The 22,302-nt window shown below is 52.2% G+C and overlaps 6 protein-coding genes across 6 annotated transcripts; 3 read left to right on the forward strand and 3 right to left on the reverse strand.

Moving 5' to 3' along the window:
* Window positions 1-280: 280 nt before the first annotated feature.
* ACET3X_005470 (uncharacterized protein) lies at window positions 281-1,711 on the reverse strand (the record flags this gene model as incomplete). Its single annotated transcript, XM_069451678.1, has 1 exon — window positions 281-1,711. One exon carries the CDS (start codon window positions 1,709-1,711, stop codon window positions 281-283), a length of 1,431 nt encoding a protein of 476 aa, XP_069307514.1.
* Window positions 1,712-2,014: 303 nt separating this feature from the next.
* Window positions 2,015-7,147, forward strand: ACET3X_005471 (uncharacterized protein; the record flags this gene model as incomplete). The annotated part of the gene is made up of 2 exons (XM_069451679.1): window positions 2,015-2,249; window positions 2,298-7,147. 2 exons carry the CDS (start codon window positions 2,015-2,017, stop codon window positions 7,145-7,147), a joined length of 5,085 nt encoding a protein of 1,694 aa, XP_069307515.1.
* A 2,566-nt stretch (window positions 7,148-9,713) lies between these two features.
* ACET3X_005472 (uncharacterized protein) lies at window positions 9,714-11,556 on the forward strand (the record flags this gene model as incomplete). Its single annotated transcript, XM_069451680.1, has 5 exons — window positions 9,714-9,803; window positions 9,859-9,965; window positions 10,193-11,117; window positions 11,179-11,345; window positions 11,397-11,556. The coding sequence occupies 5 exons, from the start codon at window positions 9,714-9,716 to the stop codon at window positions 11,554-11,556; spliced, it is 1,449 nt and encodes a 482-aa protein (XP_069307516.1).
* Window positions 11,557-11,670: 114 nt separating this feature from the next.
* ACET3X_005473 (uncharacterized protein) lies at window positions 11,671-12,672 on the reverse strand (the record flags this gene model as incomplete). Its single annotated transcript, XM_069451681.1, has 1 exon — window positions 11,671-12,672. The coding sequence occupies one exon, from the start codon at window positions 12,670-12,672 to the stop codon at window positions 11,671-11,673; it is 1,002 nt and encodes a 333-aa protein (XP_069307517.1).
* A 194-nt stretch (window positions 12,673-12,866) lies between these two features.
* ACET3X_005474 (uncharacterized protein) lies at window positions 12,867-15,120 on the forward strand (the record flags this gene model as incomplete). The annotated part of the gene is made up of 3 exons (XM_069451683.1): window positions 12,867-12,879; window positions 12,937-12,976; window positions 13,026-15,120. The coding sequence occupies 3 exons, from the start codon at window positions 12,867-12,869 to the stop codon at window positions 15,118-15,120; spliced, it is 2,148 nt and encodes a 715-aa protein (XP_069307518.1).
* Window positions 15,121-17,927: 2,807 nt separating this feature from the next.
* Window positions 17,928-21,865, reverse strand: ACET3X_005475 (uncharacterized protein). The gene is made up of 2 exons (XM_069451684.1): window positions 21,378-21,865; window positions 17,928-21,328 (listed from the first exon to the last, which is right to left on the reverse strand). Exons 1-2 carry the CDS (start codon window positions 21,816-21,818, stop codon window positions 18,212-18,214), a joined length of 3,558 nt encoding a protein of 1,185 aa, XP_069307519.1. The 5' UTR covers window positions 21,819-21,865; the 3' UTR covers window positions 17,928-18,211.
* Window positions 21,866-22,302: the final 437 nt, after the last annotated feature.

Consider the following 22,302-nt stretch of genomic DNA (forward strand, 5'->3'; position numbering starts at 1 on the left):
CATACGCGGCTGCATGCGCAACCGCCTCGGAGTCTGAGTTGGCATTCGTGATGGAGGGGGAGAGGACGCATCTTCACTAATAGGGCTGCATGGCTTTGCTGCATGCACCCTTCACCCGTGAACTGTACGGATCACGCATGGCCAACGCAATGATCATCAGGAACTGCTATGTCATTTTACATGGTATGCTCGGATGCGACTCAAGGGTATAAACGCCATGCAATGCTACTAGTAATACAATATTGATGCCCTATGACGCCGCAACGAAAGGCTGGACAACTCAAACCGCCTCACTTTTGCCTCCCTTGCTGAGATATGCTGCCATAGGGTCGGCAGCCATTGTCCTCTTGCGGCGATACTCTTCCATTTCTTCTTCATTTACGCCTCCAGTCATCTCGTCGAGAGCTCGCTTCCGACTGGCAGCATCGCTTTTCGCTTTTTCGGCGCGGTCTGGCGCATTCGGTACGTGTTCCTCAAGGGCCGCCTCTTCTTTCCATGCAATCTCTTTGGGCACTTCGTCCAGGTCAGCACCTGTTCGCATCCGGTCTGCTAGCTCAAAAGCCTCCTTGCCTGCCTCGCCTGTACAGTAAGAATTCTTGACGGTGGAGTGACAGCATGCAAAACCCCATTGAAAGTTTGACCACCAACTCCCCCAAACCGATGTGTGGTTGTTGAGTAGCACATCCTCTGGGTACTTGGACTTTGCCTTGACTTTCGGCGCACCCTTGATGGCGCCCCGCTCGTCGTACTCGACGTACCGCTCATTCTCCGTGACGGCCGTCTTGCGAAGTGTGTCGTCGGTGAACTTCTCCTGAGTGCCGTACTTCTCAGCCAGGGCCTTCTTCCTGGCTGCAGCCATCTCCTCAGCCTCCTTGAGCTGTTTCTTCCGCATGACCTCGCCAGATGTAGGATTCGCCTGCAAATGCAGCTTGTTCTTGTCTCCGCGCTCCTGTGTCTCCCAGGCATATCGCTGCGCCTTCTCAAACTCGGCTGCGTCCCCAGAAGCCTTCATGAATCCCTCTTCTGCCACCAGCTGGGCTGCATTGTCGGCTGTTGCACCACTGTCCACCATGGAGCGCGTCTTGGGATCGTATTTGGCCGAGTCGAGGTCCAGGTTGAGCAGATACTTTGCCGTGTCTTCGCGTAATCGCAGGTTGCGCGTGGATGTGGCTTGTTTCCTTCCCATGTCTGTCTCGGCGTCGTACTTGTCGCCCTCGTCTTCGTCGTCGGACTTGTCACCCTTCTCGGCTTCTTTTGCCTTTTTCCGGATCTCCTCCATGGCGTTGTACTCCTCGATGACTTCCTCAAAGTGCGATGCATCGTAGCCGTTCCATCGGTCGCGCTTCGCATCGAAGCCTAGTTGCACGTCCTGGATGACCTCGTCTGCCTCGATGTTCTTGCCCGTGAACTTGGCGCCGGCCTTGCGTGGCCGACTCAAGCAGTCCTTCTTCTTGTGCGTCATGGCTCCGCAATTCTCGCATGCGCCTTTGCGGAACTTTGTCGCAGCCGGGCCCAACTTCTTTCCGCGATCGTACCATTTTGAATCTTGCTCCTGCTTCTGCAGACGCTGATGCTCGAGGTAATCGGTGTTGTCCTCGCCAGTCTCGTCGACTGCGTAGAAGGGCTTTTTCGAGATGAAAGAGGGAATGTACTCGTTGCGCTCTTTCGCCGCAGCGGATACATCGGGCTTCTTTGGTTGAGAAGGCGGCATGTTGGTGTTGGTGTGACGCCTCGGTCGCGTTGGGTGGTCAAGGTTGTGAGAGTTGGTAGAAGCTTTGGGTTGGCGGCGAGAGTGGATCGCGAATTAGCGGGCGTGGGGCTGCAGCGTCGATCTCGCGTCTCACGGGACCACGCGCACTCCGGTCGCGACTCGCTGAGCACCGCGTCTCTTTCACCCTCTTACACCACCAATTCTTTCGCGAGTGCGATGCGCGACTTTGGTTTTGGATGATCGCCTGAACACGATGCGAGTCTATACCTTCGCACACACTTCCTGGTTACCGGCCGTGTCGTCATGGCTCCTTTCCGCTTTCGCCTGAACTGCGTCGACAACTACCAAGCAGCTCCAACAGACCTCGACCCTCCCCTACGGCGCAAGGTCGGTTCTGCGGGTCGCTTGGACGCGCCACAAGTCCCGGTAATTCGAGCCTTTGGTGCGACCGAGACCGGGCAGAAGGTGTGCGCTCACATCCATGGAGCGCTGCCTTACTTGTATCTAGAGTACAGTGGCGCTTTGGAGAAGGAGGTTGGTGGGTGTGACATAGCCTTTGAGTGGGAACAAATCTAATGTCTCTTAGTCAATGCATACATCCTCGAACTTCGCACCGCTATTGACCACGCCCTCGCCGCCACCTACCGACGTAACGTGTACGATGAAAAGTCGATCTACGTTGGCCATATCTCCCTCGTCAAGGGCGTGCCCTTCTTTGGGTACAATGTTGGATACAAGACCTTTTTGAAAGTCTACATGCTCAATCCTATGCACATGACGCGGTTTACGGATCTTCTGCATCAGGGGGCAATCTTGAACAAGGTGTTCCAGCCATATGAGAGCCACCTGCAATACCTCCTGCAATGGATGTGCGACTATAACTTGTACGGGTGTGACTACATCAACTGCAGCAAAGTACAGTTCCGAGGACCCGTTCCAGACAGTGACGAGATAGACACTACGGTGCACAAGTGGCACGATGCCTCTATTCCCGATGAATTCATGGCGGAAGCGGACCAGTATCCGCGACAAAGCCACTGCACCCTCGAGGTCGATATATGTGTTCAAGACATCTTGAACCGGCACGAATTACAATACCGACCCATCCATCATGATTTTCTAGAACGCTCGAGCCAGCTGCCTCGCAATCCAGACGACAAATTTGTGCCATCAATGGCTGGTCTATGGCGAGATGAAACTCGTCGAAGAAAACGTCGTATGGGCCTTTCCGATCCTTCGAGCAGCCCCTTTCCCGCTGAAGTCCTCGTGTCAATGTCGGCGGATACACGGGACACAAACAAGGGTGGATGGATTCATGAAGAAGAATATCGAGAAATTGTCGAGAGCTTGATCATCGAGGAAAGACAAGGACGAGGAGAAGCGAGACTCGATGACTTCGTGAAACCCGTCGTCGGTCAAGAGCACATCAGAACTGCTGTAGAAAGCATCGAAGATCTCTACCCCGACATTCTGTCTACACAGCAACTCCAAGATGACAACACCGAACAAGATACCGATATGACAGAAGACGATGGTCTGCCCATTGATAGTGGAGCCCAGCTGGTATTCGATGCGCTGGAAACGGATCAGCTGCATAGCGATGCTACTGCTGGTGACGAGCGAGATGAGAATCTAGCAGACGCCGATAATCAGACCGACACTGAAGAGCAGCAATCACTGGATCCCCTGACTGCATCGTTACTCAAGGGTTCGAGTGAGATGGAGAGTGAAGATGTACACATCGATGAAGGAATTGATTTAGTTGATCCGGACGATGACGGCGAACCACTTAGCAGTCCGAGGAACACGCGGAAGCGCTCTCTCGAGCCTATAGACTTAGATGATAAGAAGCGTCAACGAGTATTAGCCGCAACGCCGAGTACTAACAAACGTGTTTCGTTTCGCAATGCGCTCAACAAGGGCGAAGACCCGCCTCATCCTGTTCAGGCTTCGCAAGGAAGTATCAGAGTTCAGGGCCCAGGAGGATCGACAACACTTTTATTTCCTGTAGTGAAGAATCCCAATGCACCAGGGACGAAACTTCGCTTGAGTCAATCGCGGTATTCAAATTCCCAAGAAGGCCTTAAGACACCTGGACCGAAGTATCTCGAGGCAAAAGCCTCGCAACACTCTCCTAAGACTCCGTGGACGCATCAGAAGACTTCGCCCATGATACCGCACAGCAATACCCCGAAAGCTCGCACTCAAGCAATCTCTTTAGTGCAGCAGTTGGAAAAATCACAGAAGCACATGCATCCTACTGTCTACTACGGCTCACTACCTCCATCAGTCGAGGTTGTCGAAAGCACTATGATGTATGCTGGTCTCCCGCCGGTAATCTATCAGGATGCCTACTACAGCGAGGAGAAGGATGTTCCGGACCGACCGAGAAACTATGCGGGTCGAGAGTTCAACCTACAGAACACTACGTTACCATACCTTCCTCCGTTCGACCCTACCGGTGCGTCTCTTGCCAATATCGGAGAGCATCCGCCTGTTCTAGTAGACAAAAACAAGGAGACTGCAATGAATCAAGCAAGGGCACGTCGTTGTGGCCTGCGTCACTGGGAACTTGCTAGACCTCCACCTACTTTCAAGGAAGTTGAGAACTGGAACAATCGGCGAGTGAAGCCACGCAAGGTAGCAAAGCCCAAATCCAAAGCAGAGGAGCCGACGCCAGTACCATTACGCAAATTCAACCCCATGAGTCATCTATCGCAGATCGAAGGTCCAACACAGAAGAATGCACACGGCTTCAAATATTCTTTAAAACAAGATTCGACGAGTGTCAAGCACGAGTCTCAATATATGAGCATCATGAGCTTAGAAGTTCACGTGAACTCTAGAGGTTCTCTCGTACCAGACCCGGCTGAGGATGAGATTCAATGCATTTTCTGGAGCGTGCAGGGTGAAGAGAACGCAACTACCGACCGCCCACGTGCCGGTATCCTGTGCTTCTCCGACGAGGAAGGCATTGCTGGACGGGTTGCCAAGCAAGCCCCAGTAGAGGTTGAATACGAGGAAGATGAGTTGGATCTGATCAACCGCGTTGTCGATATCGTCCGTCAGTTCGATCCGGACATACTCACCGGATATGAAGTGCACAACAGCTCTTGGGGTTACCTTATAGAACGTGCAAGGATGAAGTACGAGTACAATCTGTGCGATGAGATCAGCAGGATGAAGTCGCAATCTCACGGCAGGTTCGGAAAGGAGGCCGATCGATGGGGCTTTACACATACTTCGACTATTCGCATCACGGGCCGACACATGATCAACATTTGGAGAGCTATGCGAGGGGAGCTGAACTTACTTCAGTACACTTTGGAGAACGTAGCCTTCCACTTGCTTCACAAGCGCATACCACACTACCAGCATTCTGATCTTACGGCCTGGTATCTGAGCGGAAAGCCACGGGATCTGGCAAAAGTGCTGGACTACTTTCTAACACGCGTACAACTCAACTTCGACATCCTGGAAGCCAACGAGACTGTGCCTCGAACTAGCGAGCAAGCTCGCCTGCTTGGCGTGGACTTCTTTGCCGTCATCTCGCGAGGCTCCCAGTTCAAGGTAGAATCTACCATGTTTCGCATCGCAAAGCCTGAGAACTTCATCCTTGTTTCACCAAGCCGAAAGCAGGTCGGCCAGCAGAATGCGCTCGAGTGTCTACCTCTGGTAATGGAGCCGCAGAGCGCATTCTATTCCAGTCCGGTACTTGTCCTCGACTTCCAATCGTTGTACCCTAGCGTGATGATCGCTTACAACTATTGCTACTCAACATGTCTTGGACGCATCGTCAGTTGGCGGGGCCAGAACAAGATGGGTTTTATGGACTTTAAACGCGAGCCGCAGCTGTTGGAGCTGGTGAAAGATCACATCAACATTGCGCCAAACGGTATGATGTACGTCAAGCCAGAGATGCGGAAGTCGCTGTTAGCGAAGATGCTTGGTGAGATCCTGGAGACTCGTGTAATGGTCAAGAGCGGGATGAAGCAGGATAAAGACGACAAAACATTGCAACAGCTGTTGAACAACAGGCAGTTGGCATTGAAGCTACTTGCCAACGTCACTTATGGGTACACGTCTGCATCATTCTCTGGTCGCATGCCATGTTCAGAGATCGCAGATAGCATCGTCCAGACTGGTCGCGAGACCCTCGAGAAGGCTATCGCCATCATCCACGCAACTGAGAAGTGGGGTGCAGAAGTCGTATACGGAGACACTGATTCACTCTTTATCCACCTCAAAGGACGTACCAAGGACCAAGCATTCACCATCGGCGAGGAAATTGCTACAGCCATTACCGCAGCGAACCCACGACCCATCAAGCTCAAGTTCGAGAAGGTATACCATCCTTGTGTTCTACTTGCGAAGAAACGCTACGTAGGGTTCAAGTACGAGCACCGGAACCAGAAGGAGCCGGACTTTGACGCCAAGGGAATCGAAACAGTCCGTCGAGATGGTACACCTGCGGAGCAAAAGATCGAAGAGAAAGCATTGAAGCTTTTGTTCCGCACGGCAGACCTGAGTCAAGTAAAACGGTACTTCCAAGAACAATGCGCAAAGATCATGGAAGGTCGCGTCAGTATCCAAGACTTCCTCTTCGCAAAGGAAGTCAAGCTGGGCACATACTCTGACAGAGGCCCTCCGCCACCCGGTGCCCTCATTGCCACGAAAAGAATGCTCGTCGATCCGCGTGCCGAGCCTCAGTATGGCGAACGTGTGCCCTACCTAGTTGTCACTGGTGCACCCGGAGCCCGCCTTTCCGACCGCTGCGTCAGTCCCGAAACCCTACTTCAAAGCGATCATCTAGAGCTTGACGCGGATTACTACATTAACAAAAACCTTATTCCACCACTCGAACGCATCTTCAATCTCGTCGGCGCCAACGTACGGCAATGGTACGACGAGATGCCCAAAACACAACGCATTCGTAACGTTTCAATTCCCGTGGCTCTCAGACATGACAGGGGCAATGCTCTTCTCGCAGGTGGTAACACGGCTCTCAAGAAAACACTGGAAAGCTACATGAAATCCTCACATTGCATGGTCTGCCGTTCGAAACTCACTACTTCTGTACCGGCACAATTTCCAGGCATCGAGGCCAAACCATACGCCATGCTGCCACTTTGTGTAAATTGTCTCAAGCGGCCAGCGCACTCGTTACTATCGTTGAGATACCGCGCCTGGGAGACCGAGACACGTGTATCGGAGATTGAAAGTGTGTGCCGCCGATGCTCAAATCTAGCTTGGGGCGAAGAGATCAAGTGTGACAGTAGGGACTGTCCTGTTTTCTATACGCGCATCAAGCAGCGCTCGAAATTACTGGCAATGAAGGATAGTGTCTTTCCTCTCATTGACCTAATGGAGAAAGCGGACGATGAGGCAGTTTTAGAAAGTGAAGACAGCGGAGGGAGGAATGAGTTGGCTTGGTGAAATATCTCGCCCTTGGCTTGAATGTCAGTCCTACGTCACGATTCTAGTGCGAGCTACTTCGAATCCAAAAACGTATAACAAGCCTTGATCTTTCCGCCTACAATCGTCAAGATATCCTCGCCCATCAACCCCATTTTCCCACTGCCAGATGCCTTGATACCCCACTTCACCTTGGTCACCCACACATCATCTTCATTGTCATGTTTCAAGCACTCAACGTCATCTAATGATCCATCAGTTTTTCCCGTTGTTCGAGAACTCATCATGATTTAAGATTTACCTAAAGCAACAAACTCATCGCCCGCTTCACCCATACTTTGTATCTTGTCCACCATTTCGCTAATGGCCTCGTGTGACTTGAAAACACCTAGTGCATCTACGAAGAGCACGTCTGCGCTTGGTACCCACAAATCGGCAATGGCTTGCATACGTGTGGGAACGTCTTTCTGGCCAAAGATGGACGAGAGATTGAGGAGCGTTAGGGATTTGGCACGGGATTGGGGGGTTGACATCTCTGTGAGGGATGAGGTAGAGGGAAATAAACGATATGGGAGAGACTGTGAAGGAACAGATAGATGATGTTATGCGAAGAAGGTTCACAAGTTGGAATGAGTGAGAGACCAGAGGTGTATGGATGAGTGGTGTGTTGTATCAAGATAGCATAGTGAGTAAGCAAAAGCTATGTGCGCTAACAGGATTGGGTAGTGACAAACCCCTGCTCATGCAGCCACGCCTATGCTATGGCGTAGCAGCCGCAACTGGGATGGCAGAGAATCTATCCTCTTGACTAAAGACATGACTCCTCGTGGTATGACTATTAAATCACCACTGGACCCGACCGAATTCAAAGTCTACTTGCATACCAGTAATGTAGCATGAGTTCTCGTCTATTTCTTGTCGCCATCCTCCAACTCCACAACAGAAACACCTAAACCATCATCATCTTTGTAAGGCGGGGGTAGGGTAAAGTCTACTACAAAAGTGTCCAGGCAGGGCTCGCCATTAGTAGTAAGAAGTGGCCGTGTATCAGCTTCATCGCGACGTACAGTATGGACCTCACCTAATTCACAATCGACATGTCTGGCCCCCAATCGGTCGACAACATAATGCGCTATTTCGGATGCTAGGCAGATGACAAACAACTCCAGAAAGACGGCAGTAAGAACGATAAATGTAGCCGATGTGCTGAATGGCATGGCTGTACCGTCCTTGGGTGAGGGCTCCATTGCGACGGAGAAGTTGGAGTAGGCGTCTTGAATCATTTCGGGCATGTGTCAGGTTTTCAAGGTTAGTCGAGGTGATGCTGGTTGATGGCCCGAGGAACGATGAGCTGGTGTAATGTATAGCAGTGTCGCGACATTGTGAAGTAGGTGCTGTGCCATTTCTACACGTTTCCCTTGTGAAGAACGTAAGATTGATATCACAGAAGGCTTTTCGATCGCACCAAAGCGCGCTGTGAGAGCCCAAGTCAACACAAAGGGAGGTTTCAGGACGGATTTGCAGCGATAGGCGGGGCCTGGGTAGTGGATGACGGGACACTAGTGCTAATTAGGATTAGTGCATATTATTGGCTGTTTTCCTACCTAGGTGGCCAGCGGAAAGACTGATCCGCGCCTCCTACTCCTTAGCCTTCATCAGCGCTATCTCCTCCAAGGCTCTCTTCTTTTTTAACCTCTGTTTCCGCCAACATAGCCTCCATTCAATTTTAGAGTCATGTGCTACTGCTCAGTCCTTCGTGCTTTCCAGTATATCACAACTGTATCTTCTGCGATTTGCTGAGCGATTACGACAGCGCAGCTATTCCACATAGCACGCCAGTGGCTTACTACGGTATGGGAAACACGCATAAGCACTTGCGAAGTCAGCTTGTATGATGGCTGCATCAAGTCTCAGTTTAACATGCCAAGAGCTGTGACGCCAAGTCTACAGACGGAAGGAAACTTACGACAATGGACATGGGCCTTTATGTCCGCTGGAGGCCTGAGGATTGCAAGGCAACAGTAATTGGCAGGTCTTTGTTGACCGGCAGGATTCAAGAGCCTTGGTCGTATTCCGCTCGAGGCCGTCTAGTCACGGTGAGAGTGAATCTAATGCAGGACGAAAATCCTGCGAATAACTGGCATCGAAGCTGATATAGGCTGGCAACACGGATGCTGGCGGACCATTGGCGTATCATCAAAGGCGTTTTAGACTCGCTGTGTGCATCCATAACAGGGCACATTTGGGGTTGGAGACGGGATGTCGTTTGTGATTTGCTGACGGGTTGGATATTTCTAAGCGTCTTTTCTGACATGTCTTAGCAGGGCGATGTTATCGCTAGCTCTTACCTCTCACACGGCTGGTCATATGGGGGAAGAGAGCTCATGAATACAAGCCTGATGGGCAATGGACTCTTATCTTCAACAGTGTCAACGCACAGTTCTCGAACGGCCTTGCAATCTTCTGCAGCACCGCCATCTCTACTGCCATATCCCGTTGGAAAAACATACAGTCTTTTGATCCAGTGCATAATAACAGGGTCGCCTGCGACCTTGTCCCACCCTCTGTCCATACCTAGGCACCCGAGATGGCGACTTTCGAGAAGGGTAGCTTAGTGCTTCCCAAGGCCCTTCAAAATCTCACGACTTTACAGGTTTTAACCACCGTAATTGTACTGGTAATGAATATGGTCGTCGTCAACAACTTCATAACATAGTCTGATATAACAACAGTTGTTCGCAAGATGGATCCTCCAAGGCATTTACCGACTGTACTTCCATCCTTTAAGCCACTTCCCCGGCCCAAGACTTTCAGCTTTCACCCGCATACCGGTAAGTGTGTCTGCACGAACTGGATAGAAGAGGTGCCCTAACTTCATCCAACCACATCTAGCAACTCTACGCTACGTTTACGGGTAGGTTGCACGTCTACGTTACCGACTGTCACAACAAATACGGACACGTTGTGCGCATATCGCCCAACGAGATTAGTTTCACCAGCTCCGAAGCATGGCGGTAAGATCTCAAGGCCCACAGAACATGCCTCTCACTGACCCTGTTCCCTTAGTGACATCTACGGCTACGGGTCCAAGACTGGTCCTGGTTCCGCGCCTCCAAAACACTGGCCCCGCTACGGTACAAATCCCAACGGCGTAGCCGCCTTACTTCAAGAATCAGACGACGCAAAGCATGCTCGCGTACGTAGGATCTTCAGCCCGGCGTTTTCGGAACGCGCGATCAAGCAGCAAGAGCCACTTTTCACAAAGTACATTGACGATTTGGTGCAGATTCTCAAGGATGGAATCGTCTCCAGCACGACTGGCACTGCAACATACGATCTAGTCAAGTTATACAGTTTCACGACCTTTGATGTCATGAGCGACCTTACCTTTGGAGAACCCCTCCACATGCTCAAGACTGGCACCTACGACCCATGGGTGGGCACGATTCTCGGCTTCATGAAAGCAACGTTGCGCATGAACCTCAGTAACGCTCACTACCCGCTCGCTGCCAAGTTTCTAAAACCCATCACGACGGCTCTATTTTCGAAGACACGATCTCGGCTCTTCGATACAAACGTCAAGCGCGTCACAAAAAGGCTCGAGAAAGGAAGACAGAGTAAGATCGGAGTCGATCTATGGGATCTAGTGCTAAACCAAGAAGAGATGGGCAAGCAGGGTCTGAGCAGGAAAGAGATGGACAGCAATGCTACCACGTTCATGGTAGCTGGCACAGAGACTACAGCAACACTGTTAGCCGGACTAACCTACCTGCTCTTGAAGCATCCAGAATGTCAGACGAAGCTTGTCAAAGAGATCAGAAGCACGTTTCAAGACGAGGCAAAAATCAATATGGAGGCTATCGCGAAACTACCCTACCTCAAAGCATGCATCAGCGAAGCTTTTAGGTTGTATCCACCCGTTGCAGTAGGATTGCCGCATCAGACGCCTAGCGATGGGTCGACGGTATGCGGACACTTTATCCCACCAAATGTAAGTTGATACATACTTTACATCAAGAACATAAGCGCAGCTAATCCACATACCCGACAAGATAACCGTCTCAGCATCGCACTACGCCATGTATACGTCTCCCAGGAACTTCACTGACCCGCTTTGCTTCATCCCCGAACGCTGGACCGACGATGCACGATTCGCAGATGACGATCGCGCGGCGCTGCAACCGTTCTCTGTAGGCCCGAGAGATTGCATAGGGAAGAAGTAAGTCTCGCAACGGATATGATTGTGACGTCTGGCTGACTGGCGTGACAGCATGGCGTACCATGAGATGCGATTGATTATAACAAAAGTGCTGTGGAACTTTGATCTGGAGTTGTTCGACGAGAACAAGGACTGGCTTGATCAGACTGTCTATACGCTTTGGCAGAAGGAACCGTTGGTCGTGAAGGTGAGCATGGTAGAACGGGCGTGATGGGTGTAGCATCTGCGGTGTACTGTCTCTGGTAGTGGAAGCCGTTGTTTGCATCATGATATGTTCATACACGTTATCAAAACATGACCTATTTACCCTCTTGACACTCCGATATCAACCCCATCCCCACAACGTCTTTATGGTATCACCGAATGTCGCTTGGCCGGCCTCTCTCCGCTTCATACGAGCTACCCGCTCTTCGATGAATGTCTGCTCCAACTGTTTCGAGACACCCGTCTGCGCCCGGATCTCACCTACTATGGCCATCCTCTCAATCTCGCGCTCTTCTGGTGTCAGACTTTGAAGCTTCTTTTCGTACTCCTTTCGTACCTCTGGCTTGATCTGGCTCCAGACCTCGGTATCATCCAAAGCGGTGCTTGATTTGCCAATCTCAGCTACGGACACAGCTTTCCGTGGTGCTGATGATGCGCCACCCACTGCATCGACAACGTTTCGTTTCGACAAGATGCTCTCGAACTTGGGCACTGGTCGCCCCTCTGCTTTCGCCTTCTCCGCCTCCTCTTCTTGTTGCAGCATGCGCTGGTAGAGTTTGTCCGCGTGCATTTGTATCCGCTCATCGTCCTCTGGCGATCGCTCGTCCATGGTCATGTATCCGAGCGCCTTCAGAAACTTGGATTGTATATCGTAGCAGCGGTTGAACTTGCGCGACTCGGCGATGCACATGGTTCCTGCTGACCACCATGACTTTGGATTCCGGAAGCATTCAAATTGTTCCATGTACTCGAGCGCACAGTTTTCCATGGCTACGCGTCCAATTGAGGCTTTGCGGTCGTTGTAGGCGTCTACGAGATCTCGCAACCGGTCTTGCTCCGACTTTCCACGGTCGTCGATGATACTTTGAGGGGTATAATTCTTCCACAGGTCTGCATAGCGGCCGTCTTGGAACTGTGATTGCGGTGGGACGAACGGTTTTTGGGCGTCTGTTTGTGTTTGCGGTTGAGTATGAGCTGGGGATTCGGCGGGCTTTTCTTTGGGAGCGGGCGGCAGTGAGGGTTTGGGGCCGGTAGGCGCTTCTTTTTTGAGGAAGTCGCGGAGAGATGGATCGAGTTGGTCTTGCCCGTTTGAGCTATCGCCGCTTCCCCAGAGCCAGCCCATGGTCGCGTTGATGTGTGGTCTTTGTTCGTATTCGCGCCGTGGACAGGTGAAAGTTCCCAAGTTGCGGGGACGGTGAACATGGGTTCGGCCGTCCGAGCTTTGCGACATGTCCTAGCGCGTCTGGCTCACAACACCGACTCGATTACGCGACAGCGACGACATCAACCCCGACAATTGTTACGACTGACATTGTTATGGCGCCAGTCGGTACGTGCTAATTATTTCCTAGTCCAGAATCTGGGAGCAATGCTTACAGGTCCGTAGATCGCCGCGAACATCGACAACAACGCGTGCGCGGTGCTGGGTAAGACAGTCTGAGAGATCGCGAGACACGCAAACACTGACAACCACAGACCCTCATCTGTCCAGGCTTCTTTTGGCTTCAATTTCGGCGCTCTTGGCTCCCAACCACCCAAACAAGCCCCTCTCGCGCCCCAAACATCGCCGCGTCGAACTCCAATCCGAAGTACCCCTCGCGCCGCAAATGGCTCAGCACAGCGGCAGAGAAGCGCGTCGCTCCAGCGCAGCAGTGTCTCGAAACAGAAAAGCACGCCAAAGGATAACGCTGTGACCCCGCAGTTGGGCAAGAGGAAGCGGGGTTCTCCAAATGCGCAACCCGGCGCAGCCGACGGGGTGGAAGATGAGCTCAGTCCTGATCGGGATGAGACCGTGCGCTCCATCGAGAAGACCCGGAGAGTGGTCGGGACAGTCCCACCTATACGTGAGGAGCAAGACAATGTGCCAGACGAGTTGTCCATGTTGGATGAGGGCACCAGTACTGTGCGCGAGACAGTCTTCGCCAGATCTACGGTAGTCAAGCGGACTCCTCCACAAGTATCGTCGCAAATACGCGCGTCCCCCGGTAGCTTCCACAAAACGACGCCCATTATCGACAGAGTAGAGGAAGCGTCGGTCGCATCACGGCCATCGACATCAAGACGATCAAAATCGACCGACGCTGGCCCAGCCACACCTAGTCTGCTTCCGAACGGCCAGCCGAGAACATCGTCCGCTCCGCAGTCCGGAACTGTTCTCGAAACACCAACCGCTGCTCCAACACACGAAGAGGGTGAGGACGAGTTATCACCACAACTCAATGGATCTACACCGCGAGTGGTTGGTAGCGAACCGCGACCGCAGCCAATGACCCAAGAAGAGACTGAGATGCATGTAGACGAGCTCTCTCCACCCACCCAGCCGACGCCAGTCCAGATCTCACCAATAGCAAACGGGATATCAACGCTACAGATACAAGAGCATGAATCTGTAGAGCAAACCACTACGCCGCTGCCGGCCAAACGCAGAAGACCGCGACATGTTTCGGACAATGGAAATCTGGAAGAGGAAACCCTTCCAAACCTCGCCACGGCGAAGCCCGCCAAACGCGGAAGGCCGCGACGAGTCGAAGAGGATATCCAGAAAGAAGAGACCCCTCAGACAAAGCCTGCTAAGCGCGGCAGACCAAAGAAAGAAGTTGCAGCCCAGCAAAGTGAACTTGAAGCAACACCAGACGTTCACGAGTCGAATCAAACAAATGGCGTGAACCCTACAGCGAAAGAAGCAGAAGTTGTCGACGAACTCTCCCCTGTTCGTGAACGAACGCCTATACATCCTTTGGAATCGATATCCCGGGAAGAAGATGTTGTGGAAATCTCCAGTGCGGACGAAGAGTCCGACGCATTCGAAGTACCGGAAGTTGAAGAAGAAGCTGAACCTTCTCCACGACCGGAAACAGGAAAACTATCTCCCAAGCAGATGCAGCGTACCAAATCTACGACGGAGAAGCCCCCTCGCAAACGCCAGAAATTCATGGGACCGAAGCATGCCATCTCCATCATGCGTATCAAGGGCTCTACCGTACGAGGCATCACAGTCGCAGATACTACGCGCACCATCCTAGAAGGAACAATCGACCACCGTCTCAGCCGCATGGCCGAGAAGTTGCAAACCTCGCAAGATTCTGCCCGACGCAAGGAACTGCGATCCGAGATCAACCTCTCACTTTCCTTCAAGGAGAGCCTCAACGAGAAGCTGCTAGACTTGCAGGATGCTAACGACCTCCTGAGCACTAATTTCAAGAAGATCAAATTGCTCAGACGCGATAATGCTGAGTTACGCAGAGAAATCCTTGGTCTTCAAGACAGCAGACAGGAAATTGCCATCGAACACGACAACATTCAAGCACGTTACGACGCAGCGAAAGCTGAGGCCGAAATCAGAAATACCCTTAGTGACAACATGTTTGAGATCGAAGCGGCAATCAAGAATGGGCGTGACAAGGCACGTAAGGAGGGAAGGGAAGATGAAGGCCCCCAAATTCCACTTGGCATGCTGCTGGAAACAGTAGGAAATGACGTTGCCTCGCGTGGCGGCGGTCTTCTTGCCAATGTAAAAGGACTCAATGGGCTCTTGGAGAGAGCTGCAGGCTGGCTCGAAGGAAGAGCGTGATTGCACAGCGAATAGCTGGAGGGCGTTTATTCTTGTGTACTTTCGGCTACGATACCCGGCAAAATCGCCACCTTTGATATGATATTTGTCCTTTTCACATCCCACAATGTTCATCTCACACTGTCTCAACGCGAGCATAGCGATGTTGGAGAAGATATTCACGATGTCTGGATTACTGATAATCCAATTTGCGGCAGTGCTACCGGGAGTAGTCGCGTGTGCCTTTTTCCTTTCGGTCTAGCGGCCGCTATGCAGATCTGGGGGACATCGGATCCGCTATCATGCACATTGCGTAACCGTGCATCATCAAAGACACTGATCTTGCTGTGCGCATCACAGGGTCCAGAGAACCATTAACTTAACAGCCCAGCCGTCTGGTCAACGCTCATCTGACAGCTCTTTCCACATCTCGTGAATTTTTGAGATCCCATCTGTTCGCGTCTTGACACTTGCACTTTGCCCTTCTCGAACTTTGCTTCCAAAGGCCAAACTCCCGAGGTCCCATCCTCGTCGTCTCCAATTCTACAAGGTACATCTAGCGTAGACCCTTTCTTAAAAAAAAAGCAAAAGTCTTGTAGCCAGCCCCCAGTTTCGCTTTCATTCAGGACCTCATCGTTTGCAAGTGGGGAAGCAAAGAACATACCCGGGCGAAGTGATTAGTCTCTGCCGACGTCGGGGGCATCACCCGACCTATTTCACCAAGTCTGCAGTTTCCCCGACGTTCACCGGATCGATATACCACTCAACTGACGTAAACCGGTCTTTCATCTCCCATCTGCAGTATGACTCGTGGTTCCATCACCTGCGACACTAGCCTCCCAAAAACATCAAAGACGACGTTAGCACCAGCCACGCCAACAGACTCGGTCACACCCCCTAGGACCCCACCGTCGACAAAATCTCGTCGCAATCCCTCGAACCGATTCTGGGCCCAGGAACAGCAGAGAAGATTATTCTTGGACCACCTGAAACGATGGTCCATGAGCCACGACTCGAGCACGTTCTTTCAAGGCAAGATAAGTTTGCTTCCTCCTGAGCCCGGTTCGAATGAGGATTTGGCGCTCGGCAAGACTGTGACGTGTATCCTGACCGACTCGAGTTTTACCGACTTTAGGAAGACTGTTGCTGTTAGGCTTTTCAAACCGCAAAAGGACAGTAACAAGGGTACCATTGGGCGATTTGAACGGAATATGAAGAGCAAGAGCATGGACCTGGTTAGCAGCGAGATGGGGGTCGCTGAGCGCCGACAAGATTGCTTTACTGGAGAAGAGAATGCATGGTCATTATCTGTATCAAAGCCAAAACCATCGACCAGCTACTACAAGCTCGTCATCCGCTACGGCTCCGGCTGGCTCTCGGCACGCGACTACCTAAACAAACTCTACTTTTCGCATTTCGCAGCCCGTCTACCAAGCCGACACGTCCACTGCGTGACCGGCATAGTCGACTACATTTTCGGCGTTCGCTCCCAAGCCCTCGGGCCACCGCCCTGTGACAAAGACACCGTACCCATCCAGCCACTCTTCCACCCCTTCCAGCGCCTACCCACCGAACTCCAGGAACTGATCCTCATGACCGCCGTCGGCCTAACCCGCAACTACGATCTCACCAACGACCCCCGCAGAAAAGGCTGCAACAACAGCGCAAAACCCACCGAAAGACACATCAGTCTATCCACCATGCTACGAATCTCACGCCACATCTACACCACCATGCAACCGTACATTTTCCACCGCACAACCTTCCACTTCGGCCTAAGCGGCACGACAAACTTCCTCTGGCAATCCGGACCCGTGCACCGCCCCCAGATCCGGCGTCTCGCTTTCCATTTCGGAAAGAATGCGTTGCTGCACTGTGTGCGTTGGTTGGCTGCGGATCCCATCTTTGATCTGCTGGAACCGCCGCAGCCGAATGGGGGTTCGGGGTTGCCGCTGTTTTGGCGTTGTCAGTTGCGTGCGCTGGCGCTGGAAGTGCATTTGTTGGAGCTGGTGGTTGATATTGAGGGGATACCGAAGGCGGATATTGCGATGGTGGTTAGGATATTGAGAGGGGTGTTTGGGAGTGTGGAGAGGGTCAAGTTTGTAGAGGGTGCGGCGCCGGGTAAGACGGAAGTTGTTGACAAAGGGGATGAGAGGTTGGCTGGGGTTGGGAAAGGGTCGTGGAGGGAGATGGTGAAGGGGTATATTGAGAGGTATCGGCACCACATTGGGTGGCATAATTGGCATTTTAAGATGGAGCTGGTGCCGTTGAATGAGGAAGAGGTTGATGGTTTGATGGATAAAGAGAGGGAGTTTTTTGACGCTTGATGACTGTGAATGGATGCTAACGACACTGGACGGACGTATTTTGGGTAACGATGTAAGAGAAATGGGTTATGAATCATGAGTCACGTAACCGAAATTTCTTTGTATATATTGCTAGGAGTTCCTAGAATGTGTGCTGGTTCCGGGACGATGTGAGGGGCCCTCAAACGAGCATGATGATTTTTCGGTAACGTCGTTCTTCCGGTGGAGCACACAAACATACTATGATTACCGTGGCCAATCGAGAGTGCTAGGTTCCTTGGGGCAATGAGGCTCTTCAACGGTCTAGGAACGCGTACCAGCTTTCTTAGCGTATCATATGTCCGAAGAATGTAGTCTTGGAACATCTTTCTACCGACTAAAGTTTTTATGTCCACCTTGTAAGTTTACCGATTTAAACTATTGCTCAAGTTACCGCCTCACCTTATTTGCGGTATTGTATTTCAAAATCGCTTCGATACCGCACCTGTAAGAGGTATTTCTCGCCCTATGCTGTAGCAGTTCACCGGCTACGCGAAAAGTTCACATCATCGAGACTTGGAGGATGCGGGAGCATTTTGCAAGATGGAACCAAAATACCATTGAAGGTGGGGATGCTTGGATCGACGCTACGCCTACGTATGCCCTGTCTTTTGAACCCAACGTCCAAACGCCGATGATTGTAACAGAAGAAGAAGTAGACAAGACGGGTCTCCCCGAGCCCATACCGAACGCCGTGACTATGCATAGAGACTAGAACAAGAGAAATACAAAACGCTCACACTACACAACAACTATTATCTCAGCAACTAAGTACTCCCATGACTCCTCAGTTTCCTCCCTGCCGCAAGTCCAGGGCCGACGCTATTGCCAAAATTCGCAATATTCTCCCTATCGACGCGGTCGCCAGCGACGCCCACCGTCTTCCTTGTCGTCTTCTTCATGGGAAGCTTACTTGCATCATCGCCATTGGTTCGCATCTTCTTGCTTGGAGGGGCGCCATTGGTGAGCGAATCGCAAGATGACTGGGATGCGAGATGGGGAAGAGGCTGGGTATGAGCTTCCTGCGCCACCACGTTAACATCTAGCTCCCGCAAGGAAGTAGGATTGCCTGTTGGGAGATGTGAGATGGTGTGGGCGTGCGCACTAATGGAGCGGGAGAAGTTGGGCTTGTTGGCCGTGAAGGTGAAGTCGGTTGGAGAACTGAGGGTATTCGTAGCGTCATTGAAGATGGGTTGCTTCGAGGGGCTGCGCGTTGTAGAGTCGGCCGTTGTGGGGCGGTCTCGGAGACGAGAGAGGATTGTCTCGTGGGCTTCGGTGCGCGGAAGGGTTGAGGGGAAAGTGTAAGAGACGCGTTGGGGAGTTTCGCCAGTGGGATTGTACTCGATCAAGTCCTGCGAACCAACGACTTCGCGAAGCTCTTGGAGCGGCGCACGAATGTCGGCGTCTGCAGCGAGTGCAGGCAAGGTCTCTTTCAGAATACTTGCTTGTGCTGACATGTCCGATTCGAGAGATTGAACGCGATCAAATGAGGAAGACAGATGATCGCCGATGCTAGAGTAGGAAGCTGCCACTGTGGACGACAGAGCGCCCAGCGACGCAGTGTGGGCCGCGTGGTGGGTGTTGTTTTGTTCGCGGACTCGGGCTACGATGTCATCCAGAGCCTGGAGTTGAGTGTCCAAGTGTGCCATCTGCGCCTCCACTGTCTTGACGGTGCTTTCGTGCACAGATGTAGTGGTTTCCTTAATCGAGGTGGAATGCTGAGTTGCAGCTGCAAAGTCAGACTTGATCTTGGTCTTGACAGCATCTCTTGACTTTGAGACACCTGTCAGGATGTCTCTCGATTTATCTGACCACGCAATGACACCTTCGGCATAGGCATCTTGCTTCGTCTCGAATGCAACATTCGCAGTGTTCAGTTCCTCTCGCACAGACTGGAGCTTCTCCTCCAATCTCTTCTCTTGCGCATCCGCGTTCGCGTTAACGATTGCGGTAATCTGCGACAGGAGCTGTTGGCGATCTTCGGCCGACCTCTGCTTCTCCTCGTTCACAATCTTCACCAGCTGACCCTGAGAAGCTTTGCTCGCCTCGACCAATGCCGCATTGGCCTCGACCACTTGCTGGTGAAGCTTCTCGTTCTCACTCTGCTGCTCGCTCAAATCCTTGACTAGATCGTCGAACGTCGTCTTGAAGTCGCGGCCTAGCCCAGCATAGGATGCGTGAACCTGCGTATGGAAAGCATCTAGTTCTGTGATGATGTTGGCTGAGATTGTTTCTGCCGCCGCTGAGAGCTCATCGAGCCCTGCGCCAATCTTCGTCTTGACATCTTCACGAAGAGTCTTAATCTCCTCTAGAACTTCGTTCATGTGATCGCGTGCTTGCGCAGTCTGACCGTTGACTTCTTGCTCGGATGTCTGGTATGCCTCCATCTTTTCCTGTAGGAAAGATTGCGAAGCGCCGAGCTTCTCAAGCTCATCTCTGACAAAGGTTTGCATGCGTTCTGTTATGGTGCTCATCAATTGTTCTTGTTGCTGATGAAACTCCTCGATCCGATCTTCCACCATACGAGTAGTATCAACGACTTGAGTTTTGGAGGAGTTCCAGTTCCGTCTGTTCTGCGATTGGAGTTCCGACTTGCGTCGTATTTTTGACCGCAAGCCATCGATGGCAGATGTGGTCTTGCCGAGTGTTGAGATCATGTCTTTTCCAACTTCTGCCAGCTCTTGCTCAGTCTTCTGGTGCGCCTTCCGTAGCTCCGTCTCTTCTGCAAGGTTTTCGCGAGTGTGCTGCAGGACAATCTCCGTCTTCTCCAGTATGCCCTTGGTGCCGTCCAAGGCCAACTGCGTTTGCTCATTGTCTTTCTTCAAGGTCTGAAAGTTGGTTGTGAGCTTGAACAGATCTTCCACCTTATTACGGAGGTTGACCTCCATGGTTTCGAGCCGGTCGCGTTGCTCTTCGCTGAGGATTCGTCTCGATTCGCTGACGGTGGTAATCTCGTCGTAGTTCTCCTGCGTGAGATAGACACCATTGCGTTGCCGGGTCGCTATCAGTTCGCTCTTTAGCTTCTCGATTTCGGCGGTGTATTCCTTGAGCAGAGTCTTCTTGTTGATGGGCTGGTTCATTTGCGGCTTGTTCCGGATGTTCTTCGCGCGGAATGCGTAATCCAGGGTGGATATCGTTTCCTCGAGATTGCTTTTCGCAGGCGATAATGTTGCGATGATACATGTTTTGGTGCGACCACCGAGTGAATCCTGTAGCAGACGGGTCAATTTTGATTCCCTGTACGGGATGTGAGAGCTGCGCTCCACGAGCGCGTTGATAACGCGACCCAGCGTTAGCAAACTCTTGTTGATAAGACCGGCCTCTGCTGCGCGCTTGTTCTCAGCACCGCTGCGCTGGATGTTCTCACTGCCCGCAAGATCGACGAGGTTGAGCTTTCCGGCGCTCAGATACTCCTGGCCATCTTCTGTTGTTCGTTTTATGTAGACGGTGATGGTGAAGACTGTGTGACTTCGCGAACTGAGGTCATTGCACTTGGTCGCAGCTACCTGGCGCTTGTGACTTCCGTTGCGCAACATTGTAATTCCCTCAGCGGCAGTCTTGAGATGGCACTCTTCCATGCCCTGGACCATGGTTGTAGTAGAGCCCTTTTTGCTGTTGTCGTCGTAGATCTTGAGCTTGGTCGCGTCGTCAGGGGATAAGAGATCGCGAAGTTCTTCGTTGTATAATTCGATGAATGAACATTTGACCGAGTTGTCAATCTCGTCGGCTTCGAGGCGTTCAAAGAGGGCGTACAGGACGCGCGGTACGATACCGGCGGCGTCTGGAAGGGGGAGGACGTTTGAGATGTCACCGGTCATGGTGTAGGTTTTGCCTGTGCCGGTCTGACCGTATGCGAAGATTGTGCAGTTGAAGCCGTTGATGACCTGCGGGGTTGTCAGTAGCGTTTGCCATGCTTGTCTCGTCCCAACTCACTTCGTCCAGTATAGGCGCCACAACTTCGTCGTAGATCATGGCCTGGTCGGCTGCCGGGGAGAAGACCTTGTCGAATTGATATGTCTTGTTGCTCAGCGCACTTGGGCCCATGGAAAGGTCTACGGCTGTGCCTCTGATTCCGTTGGTCGATACCACGACGCCGCTGTTTTCGCGCACTTCGCGATCGTTGCGCCCTCTACACCGCACGACGACGTTGATGTTTGTCTCCTCGCCTCCATCGCCGTCAAAGTCAATTTTGCGCTTGAGGGGCGACGATCTCGGAACTCTCGCGGAAGCCACTGATTCTGCTCTCGAGGAGCGGCCATCCATTGCAGGCGTCGCGCAACGGCCGCGCGGCAGATGAGGGGGGCGCGTCGTGGGAGGGCGCATGCTCGTCGTATTCCGCTTGACGGGCGCTCCTGGTCTGGGTAGTCCAGACATGGTGACGTTCGGGGCAGGGTGAACGTATATGCGCTGGGTTAGTATGACATGCGTCTGGTGTTGCGGAACCTGCAGCAAAGTAAACAGTCGGTAAACACATGGACGCAGGGATCCGCCAGGCACGGACTGCGCGCTACTACCGACAGCCGTCACGAACACCTCGCGCTACGTCAATGCAGCACCACTTGCACATCTCTATTGCACGCTATCTTTATGTCTTGATCTCACGTAACACATCTCACCTAGTCGTCGTTGTTTTTATATAGTGCAGCATACTAAAGCCTCCCAACAGCGCAAGGGTTACGCTGTATTCCCCAACGTTTGCCCCGCCACCCCTCATCTGCCGTCGCAGTGTCGCGGATTGTACCTGATTGTATAGTGCGTCGTGGCAAGACCGGGCCTCCTGTCATCTTGACTCGGCTGTGTTGATCTCCGTTGTGTATTCCAGGGGCTAGAAGGATATACCCGTTACCCTGTCCTCGTG

The sequence above is a fragment of the Alternaria dauci genome, chromosome 4, assembly GCF_042100115.1.
Source record: "Alternaria dauci strain A2016 chromosome 4, whole genome shotgun sequence".
Lineage (NCBI taxonomy): Eukaryota > Fungi > Ascomycota > Dothideomycetes > Pleosporales > Pleosporaceae > Alternaria > Alternaria dauci.